This window comes from Dipodomys spectabilis, unplaced genomic scaffold (assembly GCF_019054845.1).
Source record: "Dipodomys spectabilis isolate Male_0828 unplaced genomic scaffold, ASM1905484v1 ptg000018l, whole genome shotgun sequence".
Lineage (NCBI taxonomy): Eukaryota > Metazoa > Chordata > Mammalia > Rodentia > Heteromyidae > Dipodomys > Dipodomys spectabilis.
This window is the reverse complement of record NW_024870695.1, coordinates 1888554-1912819: the sequence shown is the minus strand read 5'-3', so window position 1 is coordinate 1912819 and position 24266 is coordinate 1888554. Positions and strand designations below refer to the sequence as shown.

At 40.6% G+C, this 24266-nt stretch overlaps 1 protein-coding gene and 1 pseudogene across 1 annotated transcript; both read right to left on the bottom strand.

Annotated features, from left to right (window-relative positions):
* Nucleotides 1–3647: 3647 nt before the first annotated feature.
* LOC122103547 lies at nucleotides 3648–14338 on the bottom strand (annotated as a pseudogene).
* A 1514-nt stretch (nucleotides 14339–15852) lies between these two features.
* Nucleotides 15853–16786, bottom strand: LOC122103438 (putative olfactory receptor 3A4). Its single transcript, XM_042674017.1, is given in 2 exon segments — nucleotides 15853–16696; nucleotides 16698–16786. Coding segments are annotated over 2 exon segments (933 nt in total).
* Nucleotides 16787–24266: the final 7480 nt, after the last annotated feature.

The following is a 24266-nucleotide window of genomic DNA, read 5'->3' as shown; positions in this document are numbered from 1 at the left end:
TATATACATTATTGATATATATTTATACATTATTGATTATATAAATTATTTAAACACATTTTATTGATTGATTTTTCGACTGTAGGGCAGAGGATGCACTCTTGTCTTAAATCTCTGTGTCTTCTAGTGAAGATGTTACATGAGTGCTGCCAACATATTAAAATATGTATACTTTGAAATAGAGTACCATAGAATACAGAATACATTGATCCATCTGAATCTCAGAGCATGAAGTGCACTATTAGGCATAGAAAACATTGGAATATAGGAATCAGGACTTCCCAGTAGACAGTCCATAGAGAAATGGTATCAATTTGTCAAAAATTGTGAGGGGATTCTTTGTGTGTGTGTGTGTGTGTGTGTGTGTGTGTGTGTGTGTGTGTGTCGTGGGGCTTGAACTTTGAGTCTAAGAGTTGTCCCTCAGCTCTTCAGCTAAGGCAAGCACTCTACCACTTGAGCACAGCACCACTTCTGGCTTTTTCTGGTGGTTTACTGGAGATAAGAATCTCAGGGACTTTCCTGCCCCTCTGGCTTTGAACTGCAATCCCCAGATCTCAGCCTCCTGAGTAGCTAGGATTGCAGATGTGAGCCACCGGTGCCCAGCAAGAGGGGATTCTTAACAGCAATACATTGTTGGGTTTTGTTGTTAGCCAAAGTATTGTAAATATAATCTCAGAAGAGAAAAAAAAAGTAAAAACAGGGAGCCACCTCAAAGAGTCAGTAAAAAAGGGTTCACTTTGGTTTTAAGAACCCATGCTATCTTAAAAATGAAATTTAAACGAGTTAGAATATATGAAGTAAAACAAAATTAAACCATATATCTGAATAATGCCCTAAACATGTATAGGGTGGAGGTTTCTGTAGGATGTGTTTTTAGAACTTAGAGAAATGGGCTTGGCTTCTTTTGTTCAACACAATGATTTTGAAATTCAATATTGTTCATTTTCCCCTTAAGTATTATTAAGTGGCATATGTTATCAATATTTTCTTACTAATTCTCTTGATTTCCATTTAGTCTATTTTTAGCAATAATGAATAAAGCTCCTATATGTGCTTTTTTTTGAAAAACTTTATATGTGGGAATCTCTGGAAACTGAACTGTGAGCTCTGATAGGGAAAGAGAATTGGAATGCCAATCTCTAACAAGACTCTCAGAATGCCAGGGGTTGCCCTGGAATGATCCAACAGTCCTGGCTTTACAGAGATTCAGATTTCTACCTGAAGTGAGTTGGTCATGCTCCAAGCTGTCTGGGAGCCTGGAGGTAGACAAAAGCTTATGCAAGATAAGAAGTCATTTATCACTTGTATACAAAATTATGTTCCATGTTGGTGTTTGTAACTTCAATGATATTGATACCTTCTGTTCTGCTTATACTCCCCTGTACTAAACTCAATAAATACACTTGTTAATGGGACCTTGGGCATCACAATAAAAAATAAATAAAAAGTTTTAAAAAATGTCTAAGCCATATATATATATATATATATATATATTCTTGAGTACTGGGACAGAATATACATGCTACCTATATGCTCTGCCTGGAGCTACACATATATTGTGAAAATACTGTACAGAGGGGTTACAATCACATGGGCAAGATAATGAGTACATTTCTTATCAAGCATTGTAGCCTCCTGCTTTGTTTCCCCTTCCCATCCCTTCCTATCCTCCTGGTCCCGCCTCCCCCCCCCCCCCCCGAATCCTCCGAATCCTCCTCCTCCCTCCCCCCCCACCAAAGTTGTAAAGTTCGTTTTCGACATAACGTTGAGATCATTGTTGCAATGGGTCCACCTGTATCACTGTTTTAACGATTTGTTTTTTCCCTTCCCCTCCACAAATTATACCAACATCATATACAATGAAAGCAGGAGTTATATCATGGGGGAGGGACATACAAAGCAACAAAGAAATAATTTTATAAATATGTTAGAAACAATTGCATGAAAGAAAAAAAACAGTTGACTACATATCTTAGGGTTCATTTCCCTAACATCAACTTATCTGACCTTTTCTGCTTGACTCAGACATATACTAGTTATTGTAAATAAGGGAAACCATGGGACCTATGTGTCTTTGGGCCTGGCTTACTTCACTTAATATAATTTTTTCCAAGTCTTTTCATTTCCTAACAAATGGGCAATGTCATTCTTTCTGATGGAGGCATAGAATTCCATTGTGTATATATACCACATTTTCTTGATCCATTCATCTACTGAGGGCCATCTGGGTTGGTTCCATATCTTAGCTATGGTAACTAATGCTGCAATAAACATAGTTGTGCTGGTAGCTTTAGTGTGGTCTTATTTGTGATCATTTGGGTAAATGCCCAAAAGTGGGATTGCTGGGTCATAGGGGAGCTCTATGGCTCTATTTTTAAAGCATTATTTTTTAAATAAGTTTTTAAATAAAACATTATGTTCTTAGCAATTTTAGCTAAAATGTTTTTTAATAAAACATTATTTTTTTCAAAAATTTGAAGGTGAAATTTTATAACCATTGTAGTGTGCAATAAATTTTGTATATAGTCAAATGTCAAGTACTTGAAATGATATAAGATGATATTACATCTTTAAATCCTGAATAATAAATATAATTACTTCATCTTTAAGATATTCTGTCAATAAATTACTGAATGAAAAGACAATGTTGATTGGACGTACAGTTTTCAATTTATTCTAAATACCAGAGACCCTTGTACAGAAGGAAATGGTTTTCCTTGGGGACTAGAAATGTTTGTGGGGGCAATTTTTAGTCCAATGTTGGCATTGCTGTAATGGGGACATGGCTGGCTAAATGCTTTATCACAATCTGCACTTACATAGTGTTCATTGTTGATAACTAAACTTTTTTGTTCCTTTCATATTACTTTTGCTGCTGCACAGAATTATATCCTATCATAACACTGAGAGCAAAACTGACAGAGCTGCAAACAAAATGCAATTTAAGGAATCAAAAGGAAGTACCTTGACAGGTTAAATACTTCCACCAAAGATGCTCACTTAAAAAAAATAATAGTGTGAAGGAAATGAAAGAAATATTCAGCAAAATATTTAAATATCTTCAGTACTCTTAAAAAACCACATTTGAAGGGGAAACAATGTTCTCAACAAGATTTTTTTTGTCAGTCATGGGTCTTGAACTCTAGGCCTGGGTGCTATCCCTCATCTCTTCAGCTCAAGGCAAGCACTCTACCACTTGAGCGCCACTTCTGTTTTCTGGTGGTTTGTTGGAGATAAGAGTCTCATGGACTTTCCTGCCTGGGCTGGCTTTGAACCGAGATCCTCAGATCTCAGCCTCCTGAGTAGCTAGGATTACAGGTGTGAGCCATCAGCACCTGACAACAAGAAAATTTTATTCTCTTATCTCATACTATTTAATATCCAGATTTATGTAGAGATTTGAGAGTACCACATCTACCTGAATGCATACAGATATATTGATATATTATCTACATAATATAGGTCCATCAATTGATATATATATATATATATATATATATATATATATATAGGAATTTATATATTTTTATATTTTCAGATTAGACCTACAAATGTGGTGTGATAACTTAAGAAGACTTTCAAGAGAATGCTTGTCTCTAAGGGAGAGACTACTGATAAAACTTTTTGCTGCTGGGCAATGGAATGAGCTAGAATTGCCACACTAGGAAGCCTGCCAGCTGTGGCAGATTGGAAATAGTGTTCTGGTAAAAAGATATGTTCACAGATGTTTTCATCTGCTGTTTGTAAGCAGCTGTGCCAGTAGCTGATTAAAGACTAGGATTCTGGTTTACATAAGTGGGATTGGAAACAATATCTTGTCCAGTACTTAAATACAGCTGTGTTGTTACTGAGAAATTCACATTTGGAAGTAGGGATTTCAGGGAACCAACAAGATATGGTCCTAGGCTATGGCTTTGGGCAACAGTTACTTGGTGAGTGCCTGACTCATGTAGTTTCCATCATGTGAGTGAACTGGATACACCTACATTGGAAATCCAGTGAATGCGGATGGGTAATATGCTGGAGGATGGGGCTTTGAATACACTGAACACACTGCTGCAATTCACCAACTTCTTATATAGTGCCAGAGCTTCCAAGACATTTACATTCACCTCAGACAGTTCTGCATTCTTCCTACCAATCTCTTTAGGTTTCTTATCTATCATTAAACCAATCTTTTGGCAGATATCTTCTGAGTCCAAGAGGCCTTGGAAGTTTGGCTTTGAATCTGTTGGATCCACCTGCTCACTCCAGGGTTCTTCTGCAGGGTTCTCTCATCTTAACCTCAGATTTATGCTCAGACTCTGATTTCTTAGTTTCCTCTACGCCATCATCCATAGTATTCAGTTTGTCCACTGCTGCACCTCAGACTCTGTGTTTAAATTAGCTGTTATACACATGTGATGGGAAGAGTCCTGTTCCTGTGTGAGTCTCTCCACAAACTGGCATCACCATCATTGATAATAATTTCACCACATTTAAAGACACTCGCCATCTATGCAGCCTTATTATTTAGCTGAATTTCTACAGTTGGATGTAAAAGTTTTATGTCTGTGTATTGCTGTTTCTACTCTTGAAAGAATAATTTGATAGTTTTAGCAATGTATTCCTATTTTTTGTTTTTGCTACATGATATACAACTCTTCAAAATGGCTGAGAAAGTCTGAGAGCCTGCTGGAAGAAAGAATAATTCCTTCCGCTCTCATAGACTGAATAGCTGCAAATATTGGACTAAACTGAGGGTCTTTCTGAAATTCTTCCGGCCATTCCACCATTGAAGACTTTGGTTTTTCACATACTTTAGGATGAATCTTATTTATTTTTTTATCACAGCACATACTTCTATTGGAAAATCACAGGACCATAAATGCTGAATGAAATATCTTTTCATAGTTTTCCCCAAGAAGAGTTAATGCCTAAACAGCAATGTGAGGAAACCTTATGATTTACTCTTTCCATTATTGCTTGTGGGCAATCTTTTGCTCCACTAAGAGTGCTCCCAACTTGGTCACAAATGTCCATACTAAGACCCCAGTCTTTTGTAATGTTATGTTCGTTAGTGACTTTTTCCACAGCTTGCTCAAACAGGCTGGCATTGAGCCAGAGGCCAGCAAGCTCTGCTCCCTGTGGTCTGGCTAAGGCTCCACAGCTGCTGCTCTACAGCTGCACTATTGCTCTTAGCTGTCTAACTCTGTGCCTAACAGACTGGCTTCCAGTTTATGCTCTGCCTGCACCCTACCTTCAACTCCCCTGCTGGGGAGAGGTCCCACCAACCTTGAGCATCTTCCCAATGTACCTGTAGCTGCATTCTTCCAGGAGGAGGCCACAGCCCCCCACCCAGCTACTTTCAGAGGTCAGGCAACCGCCAAGGCCACCTTTCCATAGCTAGGACCATGGAGCCGCAACAGAGGATGTTCAAGGTGAAAGTTGTCGCTCCTGCCAAAATTTCCTCCTTAAGTTAGATAGGACAAATAAAGGTGGAGGGATCAGGTAGAGAGAGGGGGAGAATGAATCAGTACTCTAACATAGCAGTTTCATAAAGCAAACCATTATATTCACCCTATAGATGGTAAAATGGAGGCTAAGTTGTGAGTTTCTTAAAGTTGTGCCACGTTTAAATGGAAGACTCATGATTTGCATCATGTCTGCAGGTGGCTATTGGCATGCCAGTTTTGCCCAGAGAATTGTCTTCTGGGAGTCTTGGGATTAATATTCAACCCTCACAGCCTCAACAATGACCCAGCAGTGTTCTATTAGCTGGCAAGAGAAGAATCTCCCTTTTGATTAATTTACTTTAAGAAGAAGCCAGTGGACTTTGGAAAGAACCAGAAATTTGATCAAAGATATGGGGAACTTATGTAATCAATTTTGGCTGTGGTTGTGTGGTGTGGCAAGTTTCCATGCTAGGTGTAGGATTTAAATCCAGTCTGACATGTCTTTGGCTAAGTCAGTAATGTGGTGTTTTATCTGGAGTGGGAAAGATGAAAAGTAGAATAGTGAGTGCTGGATCCATAATTCTCTAGGTGTGGTCCCCAGGCCAGCAGCAACAGCATCATCCATCCACTTTACTACAAGTGAAAAATTCTTAAGCATGCTCTAAACCCACACTATCAGAAGATGCATCTGAGAAAACATTGAGATGACTTTTCACAATGATTAGGTGGATACCAGTGAGCTGAGTGTGGGAGTTGTTGAGGAAACATTCTCATTGGCTAGAACAACAATGTATGATCAGAAAGGAAATAGGAAGATGAGGACAGCATGAGAAATCAAGAGGACTAAAAGTGGGTATGGAGCGAGTCAGTTAACATGACTAGCTTTACTGACTTCACAGAACTCCTTTACTGGCTATTATATATGAATCATACAGTTTCTTATTAGATTGGGATCATTGCAAAAGACTTACACAGATAAACTGTTTCTAATAGATTCATTTCAGAAGATAGCAAAGAAAAATCTCACTACTTCTCAGACTTAACCAGGAAGATTTTTGCACACACACACAAAAGCCTCCCCCCACAAAAAAAACCCTGCTCATCTCAATTCCTTTCCTCTAGTTCATAAGGTGATGCATGTTTAGCTTGCAGAAAAAGGCAAACATGTATGCCTCAAGTAAAGACAAGCATTTTGTAGATAATAAAGCTGGAAGTAAATATCTAGCAACACAAATGCTAAAAACCTGGGATCTGAGAGACTGTGGAGCAAGCCCATTGAACAGCAGGCAGGGGACCTTTGGTGCAAATTGGGTCCATCCCAATGTGGAACTCTGTAGAACAAGAACAGGATCGGATCTGCTGAGTTGAGAGAATCCAGTAGAAGAATTTCCACACTGAAAGACAGTAGAGAATATTCTTTCATTCATCCTGGCCCCCAGCCCAAGAGATATGTACTGATTTGAAAATTGCAAACTTAGGTGAGAAGCTAGGTGTTTAATACACTTCTTTGCCATATTGCCTAATGTATGAATTATTTGGAATAATATATGCAAGTAGCTCACATAATAGTTTGGCCTGGGTATATTATCAGAAAATACATTTATTTTCTCTCTTATTCCAAGGCAAGTCCCATAACTTGGAGCTATATTCAGATTTTAGCACAGCCTCATTTCTAGATATTCACTAATTGGGTCATATTCTAAGTCAGCGATGTCTGACAGAAATATGATGAGAGCTACCTATGTAATTTTACCTTCTCTAGTAGCCACCTTAAAAAGATTCATTAAAGTAAAATTAATTCAAATAATATATTTTAACCCAATCCATAAAAATATTATTTAAGCAGGCAACCAACATAAAATTATTAATGGCATGATTTGCATTCTTTTGCACTGTTTTCCCAATTCTGTATGTATTTTACACTTACATAATATCTCAATCCAGATGTTAAGTGCACTAAGGAAAACTCGATCAATTTGGAGGTTTAATAAAACAATTGACAAAGTAGAGTCACTTACCTCTACTTACACATTTTCCACAAACAAATGTTAGTTTAAAAATTTAAAGTTAGCCAGACACCAGTAGCTTACGTCTCTAATCCCGTCTACTCAGGAGGCTGAGATCTGAGGATAACAGTTCAAAGCCAGCCCAGGCAGGAAGGTCTATGAGACTCTTATCTCCAATTAACCACCCCCAAACCAGAAGTGGCACTGTGGCTCAAAATGGTAGAGCACTAGCCTTGAGCTGAAGAGCTGAGGGACAGCTCCCAGGCTCAGAGTTCAAGCCCCATGACAAACTAAAAAAAAAAGTTAAATAAATAATTCAAATTTTCAGTTGTACTGGACACATTTTAGTTGCTCAATGATCACATGTAATTAGTGGCTCCCATACTGCTCAACATAGATGAGGATCAAAACTTCTAGCTTACCCCCAAATAAGACTCTTTGAAGCTCAGCTCTCAACTCCAGGCTTACTTTGGCTTAATGACTTTGCCACTTTTCATTCAGAGAGCAGTCTAGGACTTACTAGTTCAGAAGGTATCATTTCTTTTCTTTGCCACCCTACATTAATGAAGACCTCCAAGAAAGAGTAGTTCTGAGAGATGACTCAAGTCCATGGGAGTCTTTCAGCCTCTGGGTCCTATTCTGGCACTTCAAAGATACATTTTAAAATATTTCCTCCAGCTTTTACAATTGCCCTCATGTTATAAAGCCTCATGTTTATAAAGAAGCAAAAGTCCTTTTAATTTCTTCCTTCCTTCCTTCCTTCCTTCCTTCCTTCCTTCCTTCCTTCCTTCCTTCCTTCCTTCCTTCCTTCCTTTCTTTTTTTTGTGTACAAATCGATGCCTCTCTTCTTCCCTACTTCCACTTTGGAAGCCTATGGATCGTTTTTTTTATTCTAGAGGTTTGAAATATCCCATTAATTACACTGGTGTGGATGGACTTCTTACTATTTTAAAATGTGTGCATGTTTTGTGTAAGTATTTAGATGGCCAAGGTATTTCCTTTGGTTTCTTAAATTGCAGTTGTGTTTGCAATCATGTCAGTTTCACTCTTAGTGTTATGGTGAGTCATAATTAAAGCATCTGCCTAGATGATTATTTTTATAAATTTGACATGGAAAAATAATTTATAGTACAATAACACAGATGAAAACCCCAAATATTTATATACTTAAGTACATAAGAAATCTTCATAAAACACATCATTGGCATTAAAGAGAAGAAAGAAAAATATTGTGCACTATTTATGGCAAATTATTAAAACTTGCATTAATGTAAGTAGAAACCTTAATCTTTCTCACAAAAAAGTATGAGCTAAATGGTTAGTCACTTAGTCCATTACAGGAATTCTTTTATTTATTTATTTTTGTCGGTCATGGGGCTTGAACTCTGGGCCTAGGTGCTGTCCCTGAGCTTTTCAGCTCAAGGAGAGTGCTGTATCACTTAAGCCACAGTGCTACTTCCAGTTTTCTGGTGGTTAATTGAAGACAAGAGTTTCATGGACTTTCCTGCCCAAGCTGGCTTTGAACCATGATACTCAGATCTCAGCTTCCTTAGTTGCTAGGATTACAGGCAGGAGCCACTGGCTCCCTGCCATTACAAGAATTCTTTAGCTGATGGTATCTAGAGTTAAGAATGATTAGGAAAGTGGTCTTCTCACTCTGAATTGGTAGAAAAGTCAAATGGGAAAATCTGTCTATGATAGTTTGTTAAATTTCAGCAAATAAGTGTATAAAGGTCTACCAAAGCCTGTCTCTTAATAATGAAAACTCAAAACAAGTCCAGATAGAGTGCTGATTAAGGAACTTATATGAAGTTATAAAAGGATATAATCATTTATGCCATGGTGGGGAGGGGGTAGCTCAGTGGTAGAGTGCTTGCCTGTGATGCACAAGGTTCTAGGCTCAATAACACACACACACACACACACACACACACACACACACACAGACTGATATAGCCATTACAAAACAATGAAAGAGATGCATTTATTAATATAGGTTTTTTCCTAAAGCTATAATAAAAAGAATAGGACAGGAGCTTTCTGAAGTATACAGAAGTGAGAATAAAAATGGTAATAAGCAGAGAAAAAAAGAGCGGGAAGCTCATGTTTGCTGGGAGGCTGGTGCATGCTCCCTCCAGTCCCAACTTGTTAATGACTCTTGCTACAATATTACCACAACCACCCATTACTAATTGGCCTTTTCTATTCTCCCAGGTCCAAGTTTCTTTCAGACTATAAGGACTAAAAAGAAAGTAAATCTTTTTCTGAGTATCCATTCCCTCTGGTCTTATTAGTAGTGATACAGAAGACAATTTACAAATTCCCAGTCTTCCTTCAGCCCTTAGGCCTCATTATCTTGAACTCTCATCTGAGAGCTAATTAGAGGGTTCTGTTTGTGAAGCTTCTAAGGACTTCAGTCCCTGATCCCAGTCCTGGTGCTCCCTCTGTGAGATTCATTGAGTGGATGGATGCCTCCTGAGGCCCTATGGAGCTGAGGAAGTTAGGAAAATTTATCAATTCATTTTTTTCTTATATGACATGTCAAAATATATGAAGAGTTTGAGAATGCAGAAGATGAATCATGATCCTGGGACGTGTGTGGGAGACACATCCGTGTCTTCAGGCCTTAGCTCTTCATTTCTTCATTCAGGAAGTGAAGTCAGGTGTGGCACAGAGGCCATAGCAACTGGGAAATAGGACTAGGGTAGATATTAGAGAAACAGGCAGAGAGACAGAGAGATGTAAAACTCTAGAAATATGGTAACTCTATGTGAGGTGACACCATACCTATCAGCTCAATAATTCTGAGTTCAAATTCCCTGAATAATCAACTCAGTAATTCTGAGTTTATTCCTCCAAATAATCATTTAAAGTACATGTTAGAATTCCCCACTTCATAGATGAGAAACCCAGGGCCCACAGAGGCCATCGACCAATGTCATCTGGTTAACAAACAGCAGTAACCAGCCCTCCCAGCTCTTCCTTAATGTGGCCTTCATCTAACCTAGTGCATCTGGAAGATGGTGGATTCAGCTGGGCACTAGCGACTCATTCCTATAATACTGATCATTCAGAATCTGAAGAGATCTGGAGGTCTGAAGCAAGGAAGGAACCAGTCTCACCAGAAAAGTCCATGAGAGTCTGTCTCCAAAATAATCAGTAAAGAGCAGGACTGGTAGTATGACTCAAATGATAGAGTATCAGCCAGGTAAGCAAGCAGAATGAATGGGACACCCTAAGTTCAAATCCCAGTGCTGCAAAAAAATGCATACCTGGACAACTACACATAACTACCAAATAAAGTTCTGAGCCCTGTTCACACTCCGAAGTCTTTAGTTCACCAGATTCTACAAATCAATGAAAAACAAAGTTACGTATTTTTCAGGCTGCTATTTCAAGACTCCTTTCCAAGCTCACTGCTTTCTGCTTCAGTATTGCTGCCTCTCAGGCCTTCATATCTCTATCTGTCTCCCATCTGCTATCACTTCTCCTGTGGACCTCTGTCCAATTGCTGATGTCTAAGAACCAGCAGACTTTATCCACTGAGATCTTGTCCATTTAATTGTCGATAGCCCCTCCATTTCCCTCCACTCTTTAACATCCTGTGTGGTTGTGACACAAAAATATGTACAACAGATATTGCTAAATTTAGCAAGTGGTAGCCTGGGTGAAAACATCCCAAAGGACAACCTCCACCTAGAGAGGGATTAGGAGAAATAGGACTAGAGAGGCCAGGGGTCAATGGAAGACTTGCAGGGTTAAACTCCACTTACTCTGGTAGCAATTGAAGTTGCCCATTGAATTCTGTAGTTAAAAAATGGAAAAGTGCTGACAGTTAAAGTGTATATGTGGGGGGTTGTAGAGTGTTTTCTTCTCCAGTCTTCAAGTGTCTGCTGTCAGCTTCAACCTTGAGAAAGCTACTATGTGGATTCATCATCTCAAACAAGGCCATCCTGTATGCTTGTTGGGTATTTAGAAGCCTGGAAGAGTTATGATGTCTATTTTGAGATCTCAATGCAGCCCTTCCCTTCTTCAACACCCTCTTCAGGTCTTTATGCTATTTCTTTCCAGTAAGGGGCCTACTTCTACCACTCCCCAGAACCACAGCTCTTTGTTTTCTCTGGACTCACCTGAGGATAAGGGCTTTTCTACTTTCTTAAAGGGGGGACTCCTCTGGTTTCGTAGAGGAAAGTCTAGTTAGAAGTTCATATTTCTTACTTTTCTCTGCTCCAAGTCGTTCTTGTGTCTAGAGGCCCCAGGGATTCTAATGACCATGTTGCTCTATACTTGACCTTTAAGAATTTGTTAACAACCCAGCCATATTTATAGCATATTTAGTCAAAGGTGAACTTATTCCTTCTCCTTTCAGGGCCTTATTGTCTATTCACCTTATTGCCTGTAATCAAAACTTAAATTAGATCAAGAAAAGTTAGGATTTTGTAGGTTGTCTGTTTTTTTTCTGTTAATAGTAGAGGAATGACATTTCCTCTGGCTTTCTGCATCCCAAGAGGAACTCATTTGCAGGTGGGGGTGGAGGGAGAAACAGACCAGTCTTGAAACTCAAGTAAGACACTAGACATGAAAGAGTGAATTGGGAAGTACCACGTGTGGGCTATGAATTATTGTTACTATATTTAGTTGTATGTATATATGCTTCATCTGCTTCTATCCACAGTACTTTTTTATTTTTTATTTTTTTATTGTGAAAATACTGTACAGAGGGGTTACAATTACATGGGCAAGATAATGAGTACATTTCTTATCAAGCATTGTAGCCTCCTCCTTTGTTTCCCCTTCCCATCCCATCCTCCCCCAACCCCCCACCCAACCCTCCTCCTCCCAACCAAAGTTGTAAAGTTCGTTTTCGACATAAGGACTTGTACGTCTCATTGTTGCAATGGGTCCACCTGTATCCCTATTTAAATGATTTGTTTTTCCCTTCCCCTCCACAAATTATACCAACATCAAATACAGTGAAAGCAGGGTTATACTGTGGGGGAGGGACATATAAAGCAACAAAGAAATAATCTTATAAATGTGTTAGAAACAATCGCATGAGAGAAAAAAACATCTGAATACATATCTTAGGGTTCATTTCCCTAACATCAACTTATCTGACCTTTTCTGCTTGACTCAGACATATACTAGTTATTGCAAATAAGGGAAACCATGGGACCTATGTTTCTTTGGGCCTGGCTTACTTCTCTTAATATAATTTTTTTCCAAGTCTTTCCATTTCCTAACAAATGGGCAATGTCATTCTTTCTGATCCCTCCACAGTACTTTTGCAGTTTTCATATTAGCCTTGAAGGAAGAAGCTTCTACCTCTTAATAATAGTTCTTTATTTTTTTGCCAGTCCTGGGGCTTGAACTCAGTGCCTGGGTGCTGACCCTGAGTCTCCCTGTGCTCAAGGCTAGAACTCTATCACTTGAGCTACAGCACCACTTCCAGCTTTTTCTGAGTAGTTTATTGGAGATAAGTAAGAGTCTCACAGACTTCCTTGCCTGGTCTGGCTTCAAACCATGATTCTCAGATCTTAGCCTCTTGAGTAGCTAGGATTATATGCATGATCCACCAGAGCCTGGCTTCTTAATAATAATTCTAAGAGATATCATACTAATGACATAATAATAATAATTAGCAATTATTCTGTAATAATCACTAACAAAGGAGTGGCATTGATCAATATGTATTGAACTCATAATGTGATATATGGATTGTAATCTCTTCATACAACTACTTAAAGGGAAAAGTGCAATTAAAATAACAATCAGCAATGTTGGCACAACAGTTTGTCAGGAAAGATTGAATTTTTAAGAGTAGAGACTGACATTTAGTCTCTAAAATCTTTTTTTCTCTGAATCTCTTAAAAAATTAATATCTATTAGTTGTTCAAGAGAGCTTCATTTTGACATCTATTTGCTTACAGTGTACCCTGATCAGATTTACCCTACATTGCTCTCCCTCCACTTGTTAAAACAATTTCAACAGGTCTCAGTTTTCTATTAGCATACAGGTACACAGGTATATAAGGTATTTCTACTGATCACTGTTACCCTGTCCATTTACCCTCTCCCTCATTTAATACTGCCACTTCCTCCCCTCTCCCCACCCAATATGGGAGCTGTTTTACTTTCATGTCATTTTTCCATGTATGTTGGTTGTCCAAAGAAGTTCTACCAAATTCCACACATGTACCTAGTACATTAATCAGATTTACTCCACTTGATAACTCTGTTTCCCCACCCCCATTTTGTTCAGCAGAGTACAGGAAATTTTGTAAGATATTCACTAAGCATTTGTAGGGTAAATGAGTAAATGAAAAGAATAGATATAAACATGATAGGCAGTCAGTCAGACAGACAGACAGACACATAGATAGATAGATAGATAGATAGATAGATAGATAGATAGATAGATAGATAGATAGATAGATAGATAGATAGATAAACAGAAGGATAGAAAGATAGACAGACAGAAAGATAGATAGATAGAACACATATACAGAGAGCAAGATTAAAAACTGATTTTTAGTGCTTGAAATTTCTCCAGACTTATAAATAAGCATGTAAATCCTATCATTGCAATTAATATATTTTATTATATTTTTCTGTACATTGTCAGCTCCTCTAGGGTAGGTATAGACATTGTTAATAATCCAAGGAATTATTTAAATCATTAGTTAACAAAGGAAATGACCAGGAGGTGACAATTACTTAGAACCCACTACTTAATTATTATATTGTACATATTCCCTTTTATAAATCCTTCAGTGAATACTTCCTTTTAATAATAAACCTGCCACTATATAGATTATCAACTATCTCTGCTCTTACTGTTTCATTTTCCACATCTTTTGGGCCCACGCCATCAAGAAACTCCTTATTCTGATGCATTTTAATCTGCTTTTCTTTTGTTGGTGTTTACCCACCATCATATAGGCACATAGTTCTCTCACTTTGAAGCAAAAACGCAACACCCCTTAATATTCTGCTTCTCCATTGGCTATCCTTTTACATTGGCCATCTCTGTTTCTCATTCATAGCTGAACTTCTCCAGAGAGCTGTTTTCACTTGTGATCCTCCTTGCTGGGTCTGCCCACTGCATCCACTTCTCCTCCCAGCACTGCTAGGTTCCCTCTAGGAATCATACACTGCCTTGGGTGAATTCTTTCTGGTCAATGTGGCAAATGCCCACTTAATTTTTGTTAGCATATATTGGTTTTTAAAGGGGGATTTCATTTTGATATATCCATACATATATACAGTATACCCCAAACTCCCTCCTTCCATCTCTTCCCAATCAATCCTCCTTCCCCTTTGCTTAAAACCATTTAAGCAAGCCGGGCGCTGGTGGCTCACGCCTGTAATCCTAGCTACTCAGGAGGCTGAGATCTGAGGATCACGGTTCAAAGTCAGCCTGGGCAGGAGAGACCGGGCAGGAGAGACCGTGAGACGCCTATCTCCAATAAACCTCTAGAAAACCGGAAGTGGCGCTGTAGCTCAAGTGGTAGAGCGCTCGCCTTGAGCTGAAGAGCTGAGGGACAGCGCCCAGGCCCAGAGTTCAAACCCCACGACCGACAAAAAAAAAACAAAAACAAAAAAAACAAAAACCATTTAAGCAGATTTCACTGTTCTGTTGTCATAGTGTAAACAAAGTACTTCCACCATATTCCTTTTCATTTAGCCTTTCTTCTATCCCTTCATTAAGAAAAAAAGACAATATTTTAGATATATATTATATTTATATAAAAATAGTTGCTAACACTGCTTTAAATCTATCTAAGGTAAGTACTATCTTAGGTAGATAGATTTAATTTTACTACTGATGAACTTCAAATAGGATGATGAGTTGTAACATTCAGACTAATAGATTGGCAAAGATACAGTAATTAGTCATTGGAAGTATCATTTGCTCAACTTTTCTCAGGTCCTGGTCTAGTCAAATGTTTATGAAGGCCTTGGAGAAGTTTATATCCTTTGACCCAGGAACCCTTCTAATGGTTTTCTGTCTTCGGCAATTAAAGAATATATATACCAATGTACAAGGGTGGTTATTGAAGCATCCCATCAACCAGATTTGGACCAAACATAGGCTCAGCATAGGAGGCTTTGGGCAAATTACTCAACTTCTCTGAGGGTGTTTTTTTTAATCTACAATTTGTAAGTCTGCATCTACTTTCTTACATGGAATAAATGGGCTACTAGAAGCCAATCACTTAGGACAGTGACTGACAACTGATGATAATGAGAAAAGTGATAGCTGTTGTCATTTTTATTGTACTCTTCTTCCTCATCTAGAATGTCCTCATTTCATAATACCCACACTCACATGCATGGATTTCAATGCCTCTTAGAAGTGGTAAGTGGAACCAGGCCATTGCTTAAGTCAGAGCAAGTGTCCCTCGGGGCTACCTCCTCAAGAGTACCCTGCGCAGGGCACCTTGTACATCGGGGTTCCTGAGGCTGTAGATGAGTGGGTTCAGCATGGGGCTGACGACAGTGTTGAGGATGCCAATGCCCTTGTCCTTGTCTGAAGCCTCCACGGAACCCAGCCTCATGTAGCTGAAGACGCCTGTCCCATAGAAGATACCCACCACGGTGAGGTGGGAGCTGCATGTGGAGAAGGCCTTCTTCCTGCCCTCAGCAGAACGGATACGTAGCATGGCAGCTACCACATGGGCATAGGACACCGTGATGAGGACCAAAGGGGCTACACCCATGAAGGCTGCTGCTACAAAGAGCAGCAGCTCATTGAGTTGGGTGCTGGAGCAGGAGAGCTGGAAGAGCTGGGGAAGGTCACAGTAGAAGTGATTGATCACATTGGGGCCGCAGAATTGAAGAGTAGACAAGGCAACAGCCTGAGTCAGTGCATTACTGAAAGAAAAGACACAGGACATGCCCACCAAAGCCTTCTGGATTCCCCAGCCCGTATGGGTGCTGTAGGTGAGAGGCTTGCAAACGGCCAGATAACGGTCATAGGCCATGACAGTCAACAGGAAGCAGTCTGCTCCAGCCAGCAGGTGGAAAAAGAAGAGCTGTGTGAGGCAGGCCCTGTAGGAAATGCTTCTGTCATTAGACATGAAATGCGTCAACATGGCAGGGACAGTGACACTGATGCACCCAACATCCAGCACAGACAAGTTTCCCAGGAAGAAGTACATGGGGGTGTGGAGTTTGGGCTCAATAATGATAGCAGCCACAATGCTGAAATTGCCGACAATGGCAGCTACGTAAGCCAGAAGGAAGATGACAGAGGACAGGCTGGAGAGCCCGAGTCTCTGTGAGACCCAGCAAGACAAATTTAGTCACAAATGAATAATTTCCCAAGGCTCCCAGATCCATGGCTTTCATTTACCAGCAGACCGAGAAAAGTTGGAAGGCAGCAAAGGGGATAACAGGGGAAGAATATCTTGACATGAAGCACCAAATATAGCAATGTCTAGGAGAAGCCAGGATGTAAGAGAACATATAATTTAAGGGAAAGAAAGTTAAAAGATTGAGACATAACAGGGAAAGCTATGGGAAATACAACTTTTCATGGGAAAAAGAGGTAATATGGGACCCCGCTGAAATATTTTCAGTCCATGATTAGCTGAATCCATAGATATACAACTCACAGATAGGGAGAGCTGACTGTAAATCATGGAAGAACTGTTAGAAAATTAACTTGGAAAGCCATTGACTAGTGAAATGAGAAACAGTGAAACTCAATGATACTATATTGTGGGAGGTATTTCCAGCTCCAGCTGGTGACAACTAGCCTTCCTTATTTTCTAAGTAGACTGATGCTGCTGCATTTCTCAAGTCAGAAAATTTGACTCCAGAGTACTGATCTTTTTTTCTGAATAAGAAGAATGTGAAAAGAACTCTGAGTAGGTAAGAGTTAGTAGGCTTAAGTTCCAGGGTGGGTTGGATGGATTTACAGGATATTGAGTCAAACTTTCTTACGGCTGGATTCTTTTTTTTTTCGGGGCGGGGGGGTCCAGTAGTGGAGCCTGAACTCTGGGCCTGGGCGCTGTCCCTCAGCTCTTCAGCTCAAGGCTAGCGCTCTACCACTTGAGCCACAGCGCCACTTCCGGCTTTTTTCTTTTTGCTTATGTGGTGTTGAGGAATCGAACCCAGGGTCTCAGGCATGCAAGGCAAGCGCTCTACCACTGAGCCACCTTCCCAGCCCCTACGGCTGGATTCTTGAGAAAACAGATACGCACGTCTTGATTCCCTTCTGCCTCATGTTCTGCTGCCCAATCATTTTCCCTTCTGTCTCTTGAACCTAATTACACATCATCTAACCCTCATGTGCCTGATGACCAGATAGGACCACAGTCTGTCACAGAGCTGCTGGCAGCCCATATGCACGGCCACTTCAATGGTGCCTTCTCTGCCACTAGGAGGTGGCCACAGGAATAAAGAACTCAGCAATTGCTGGGCACTGGTGGCTCACGCCTGTAATCCTAGCTACTCAGAAGGCTGAGATCTGAGGATCCCGATTCAAAGCCAGCCTGGGCAAGAAAAGCAGTGAAACTCCTATCTCCAATAAACCACCAGAAAACTAGAAGTAACGCTGTGGCTCAGGTGGTAGAGTGCTAGCCTTGATCTGAAGAGCTGAGGGACAAGTGCTCAGGCCCAGAGTTCAAGCCCCATGACTGACAAAAAAAAATAAACCCAAAACAAAAACAAACAAACAAAAAAAGGACTCAGCAATTCATTTCACTGAGGTGTAGGTATTTACAAACTTATAAAGAGCTCAACTCATGTGGAAAAGGCTGGAACTGGAGACACCTCCCACCCCCAAGAGCAAAACCCATGAGCAGAGGAAGATACTTCCTGTTGACAAGAATCGACAGGTCTGTAGTGGGCCAAACACTCTCAAAAGAGTCTGGTCTTTTTTTAATTTTTCATGCACATGTTTAACGATTTTCTCAAACTTTATCACCCCAAAGCTGGACTACTTTCTTCCCTCCCTGTCTGTTTCTTAGTCAACTATTTTCAGAACAGGCTTGCTAGCATCCCACTTCATGTGGCTCAAAACCTTAATCCTCACTGTCGCCTCCATCCTCCTTCCCTCCCACAGTCAAGCACCCCAATACCAGTTCAGCCTTCAGGGAAAGGAAAAAATCCATTTCAGACTCAGGAGTGAAGTTGACATGCAGCCAAAGGGTATTAGAATGGCACTCACATGGTTAAAGGGACAGGAACTTCCTGGGCAAAGAGGAGGCCAGGGAGCCTCCTCAGAGGTAAGAGCTTATAAAGGACAGAGCACCCAAAGATACAAACAACAGCTCACATCATTTTCACCTGGGGGATTTCTCTTCTCCCCACTGTTATCTACCCCTTGGAGGCCTCAGAAATTACCTTTCGGGGGAGGGGAGGATCCAGAGCTAGCTAAACACCTGTCTTTGCCAAAGACCTTTAAGGTTTCCAAGTATGTCCTTCCTGGCTGGTGAAATTCATTCGTTTATTCAACAAATGTGATTTTACTATGAGCCGCCATTCTCATTTGCTACATGTTATAGCTCAAATGACTTTCAGAAAGACTTTGTATTAACATGTATGATTGTACACTATTAATGGGTTTAGGGTAATGTTTCCATATGTGCATGCAGTGTCACTGAGGAAGTTCAGCCTCCATTTTTTCAGCTCCAGCTGCCATGCACACTCCCCTCCCAACTTCTAGTAGCCATTTTTCTATTTTTTAGCATGCAAGAAAACATGCAGTTCTCATCTTTTTTTTTTTTTTTGGTTGGTCATGGGGCTTGAACTCTGGGCCTGGGCGCTGTCCCTCAGCTCTTCAGCTAAAGGCAAGTGCTCTACCACTTGGGCCACAGTGCCACTTCCGGTTTTCTGGTGGTTTATTGGAGATAAGAGTCTCACAGACTTTTCCTGCCCCGGTCAGCTTTGAACTGTGATCCTCAGATCTCAGCCTCCTGAGTAGCTAGGATTACAGGGATGAGTCACCAGTGCTCGGCAATTCTCATCTTTCTGGCTTATTCATTCAACAGAATGTGCTCCAGTTCCACCTATGCTTCTACAAATGACAAGATTTCATTCTTCTTCATATATTCAGAAAGTTACTGTATAGGAGTGTCGTACAGTGTCAGGGACAGTTAATTAATACATCTCCTTTAGTGGAACTGGGGACTTAATTGAGGGCCTCACACTAGCTAGATAAACTCTTTACCACCTGAATCACATTCTCAGCCATTTTTTTTTTAACACTCTGTGGCTTTTGCCTGTGTGGTCTTAGAACAAAATCCTCTTACCTTCACTGTTACAGCAATATGAACCTGCAGAGACCAAGACCACTTTTCAGAGAGGATAAAAGAGTTTATTGCTGGTGACCCAAACCAGGCTACTCCCAGAAAGAGTTAAGATCCTGAGGAAGGGGAAACTCTGGGTTTTATACAAGCTGGTCACACACACACACACACACACACACACTCTCTACAGGTCATCAATCAGAAAGGCCAGGGTCAGAGGAAGAGGTGTCAACTTCAGGTCAGGTGTGCAATTGCTACCTGGTGGGCTTTCTGTTAGCAATCCAGAGAAATTCACTTGGTCTGCCAGATACCCACATTCCAGCAGACACCCTCTCTTAGACACATTCTGGCAACATGGCCTTTGCCAGGAACATAGTTACTACGGAGGGGTCTACTCCACTACTACCTCCAAGAGCTAGGGTTAGAGTAATGCAGTACCATGCCCAGCCTAGCTCATTGTTTTACTTTTTTACTCTTTTCCTACTACTCAGTTGGCCACCTAAGCTATCTGTCAAATTTCCAGGACCTCTAAGTTGCTGTTTGGGCTCATTTCTTGAATTTTGCTCTTAATTGCCATGCCTTTAAAGAAGTTATGATGGGTAGGGACAACCAAGTGAGACAAAAAGTCACACTGGGTAGCAGTAGCTTTTCACTAGAATTAAGAGTCTGGAGCTGAGCTACCAGGATAAGCGTGGCTTACATGCAGAGCTTAAGTTCATCCCCTGCAGGACAGGTACCAGGGATGTTGAAAAGACCAATGACAAGAATCTGAGTGGGGAGATATGTATCAATGGCTTATATTTGGATTCTTAGCAACTTGGGAGGCTGAGATCTGAGGACCAAGGATTGAGGTCAGTCCAGGCAGGAAAGTCTATGAGATCGTTATCTCCAATTAATACCAAAAAGCCAGAAGTGGAGCTGTGGTTCAGGTGGTAAAGCATTAGCTTTGATTAAAAAGATAAATGACAATGCCTAGGACCCGAGTTGAAGCCCCAGGGCTGGCACACACACACATACACACACACACACACACACACACACACACACACACACACACACACACGGAATCTGAAGGTGAATAAGTAACCATTCTTCCTTTCCCAAGTGGCTAATCTATAAATGTAGGTACTAGGACTGCATCATAAAGATACTGAAGAAAGCAGGCACCAACATTAGCGTGTTGGGGGCAGAAGCAGACTTGGTGATCAGATGATGGGAAAGCCATGGAAATGTCATTTAAATCCTGTTTTGGAGCTGGGTGCCAGTGGCTCACACCTGTAATCCTAGCTACTCAGGAGGCTGAGATCTGAGGATCACGGTTCATAGCCAGCCTTGGCAGGAAAGTCTGTGAGACTCTTATCTCCAATTAACCACCAGAAAACCAGAAGTGGCTCTGTGGCTCAAGAGGTAGAGCACTCACCTTGAGCTGGAGAGCTCAGGGACAACACCCAGGCCCAGAGTTCAAGCCCCACAACTAACCCCCCACTCCCAAAAAATCCTGTTTGGAGTTTCAGATCCAGCTGTGCCTCAGCTTAGGTGAAAAATATCAGGCAACTTACTGAACTTGAGCCTAGGTTTCCTTCTTTATAAAGTGGGGAAAATACTGAAGCTACATCAAAGAGCTGACAGGAAGATGGAGGAAGACAAAGTGCCAAAATAAACTAAATATCAGTGAACACTATTTTATTATTGTTGTTTGATGATCCCTTAGCAAGTACTTCACATCTCTTATCTTTAATTTTCAGACCAATTCTGGGTGGCTGGAAATATTTTTCTGTTTTCACAGGTGAGGAAGTCAAAGCCCAAAGAAGATTGGCATCTTGTCCTAAATGATGTAATAACTAGAAAAACATGTCTATCTACCATTCTAGGGCTTCTCATGTTGTGCGAGGCTTCCCTAGGAATGTGTGGAGAAAGAGCTGGGGTTCTGTAGCTGAGGAAAGGCAAGTTCCCTGCCATATGGAAAATTCCTGTTTAAATGGGAATAGGTTACTGAGGGAGGGTCACATCACCCCTCCATACTCTCAGTCCATGGACCTCATCACTAAGAGCCTTCAATTTCGGAAGTTGGGGCTCAGACAACTCTATTCCTGGGGACCATTGAAGCTGTCCTAACTCAACTCAGCTCTTCTATTTTGACTTCCCAAATCATTGTGGATGTTTCCCAGGTGTACTCCCAGCGTCCCCACTAGCCAGATCCTGAAGGAGAAAGTATTGCCATCCTGAGGACTCATGAGGAAGCTGAGTTTGGAGAAAGCATCTCCTTTCTGTTTCCATCTTGTGCCTCCTTCTCATCTCCAGGTCATGGCAAATCTTGGAATTGGCTTCTCTCTGCTCAGAGCTCCTATTGGGATCTGGGAAGAGCAAAGCGTTTGTTCTGAAAACTCTGGCCTAGCCTCAGCACCACGCTTAGCTCTATGAATGTCTTTGTAAAAACAAATAAATTCTCTGGATTTCATTGTTGTTGTGTGATAAGTGGAATCAATAAATCTGAATTAATAGGATGAAACTAATGTCTGAGGAGTGGGAATAAGGAGTTGAGAGTGAGGCCCTTTTGGAGAAAATCAAGAGCATCACAAACTCACACAACCTCATTAAGCTTGGGTTGTTGTTCAGTGTGTGGCTCTCCGAACTGTCACTGCTTCTTGGGAGGGCTAATTTCTAAGGTCCCCAGAGGATAGCAGGGAGGGGAATAGGGCCCCAAGACAGGATGATCTCATATCTCCTTCAGTTATCTTCTTATATGTGGCCCTTCCTTGCTCCCTGGGGCTAGGGCCTTTTCAGTGCTTTCCCCTCTTCTGGCTTTAGTACCTGTAATAAGGTAAGTACTACCAACTCCCTTCTGCTCCTGGAGAAGGCACCTGAGTTGGTACCAAGTAAGTCAAATTCCTTATTTCATGAGGATTCAGAAGGAAAATGGTTTTGCTCAGGATGACACAGATACAGAGATACAGACCCAGGGCCCTCCTATGCCAGGGCACTTTGCCTACCTTGGCAATATCCTTGGATGACACTTGCCTTCCACTTCTATTGGCAACAAATGGCATTCAGAGAATGCAGCCCTTCTGCCTGGGCTTATTCCTCGGGGAGCAATCCCAACTATCATCCTGTAGCGGAGGGCCTGCTGAGTCGTCATCATCAGATGCATGGAGGGTTTAGATGGAATATCAGAGCAGAAAATCATGGCTTCTCAATTAGGTCAGCTGGCCATCTGAGAGTGACAATCTAGTAGCACCTTATCAACTATGGTTATCACTGTGACCTTGTGTAAGAGACTCATGGGATCCATAGACCTCCTCCTAAAGTCTTGGTAATGACAATTAAGTCCCCTCATCACAGATTGCCAATAGGGTTCTTTATGGGGTGCGATCTTCTTGCCTAGCCTTTTTTATCCAGAGGGCCTCCTACCTCTCCTAATTGTCAAATTCTTTGAAGATGTTTTGGGGAAAAGACATATGTCATATGAACAGATGGTTAAGCTTTTCTAATGAGTCCTGGCACATGCCCTATCTAGACAAGGGGAGCTGAAATTCCTACAGTTGCACATCTGAAACTTTTACTCAAATTACAACTCTCTCAGATCACATCAGTCTTTCATCTTGCACAAATTCCAGCTCATCGCAAAAGCATTTCTCAAATCCAACAGCCCAGTCTAATGTCCTGCTCCACCGAAATCTTGTTGAACCTTAGTTAGAATGTTCATATTCTTTTCCAAAAATACCGAACACTTGCTGAGGAGAGACTATGATGACAGGCATTGCAAATGAAAAGCTACATCAGGTGTAGATCTGTCCAAAAGCTACAGGGGAGAGAGCCAGTGTGCTCTACAGAAAAATGATAATGCAGTGGGTTAATGAAGACAGGAGCTGTGCGGTATACAATTACATTGTCTGCAGTTGAGTGGAAAGGAGTTTGAGATGGGGAAGAACAGGGACTTTAAATACTGAAGTATAAAACTACTGTTTAATACACTTATTTCAGATGGAATTTTAAAATAAATACAACTCTTTGTGTATGCAACATAGTACATAGCAGGACCATAAATCAACCATAGCTTTTGTCCCATAAATTCTACATATATATTTTTAAGTAAAAGAAGAAAGTCAATGCATGAGAATGTTTATGTCTGAATCATTAATAATAGCAAAAGAATGGGGAAAACATACATATGAAAGAAAGATCCATTTGGAGTTGATTCTGGTGCAGGGTGATATATGAGAATCTAACATTAGTTTTCTACAGGTGTTTAACCAATTTTTCCAGCACCATTTACTAAAGAGGCTATCTTTCTTCTACCCTATTTTTTTTTATTGAAGATTAGGTGGCCATAGGTCTGTGGGTTCATTTCTGGGTATGGGCCAGTACCAAGGTGTTTTGATTACGATAGCTTTGTAATAGAATTTGAAATTTGGTATTAATATTCCTCCAGCACAGTTCTTTCTGCTAAGAATTGTTGTTGCTATTTGTGGTCTTTTATTATTCCATATGAATTTTTTGGGTTGCTTTTTCTATTTCATTAAGAATGAGGTTGGAATATTGATAGGTATTGCATTAGATTTGTAGAC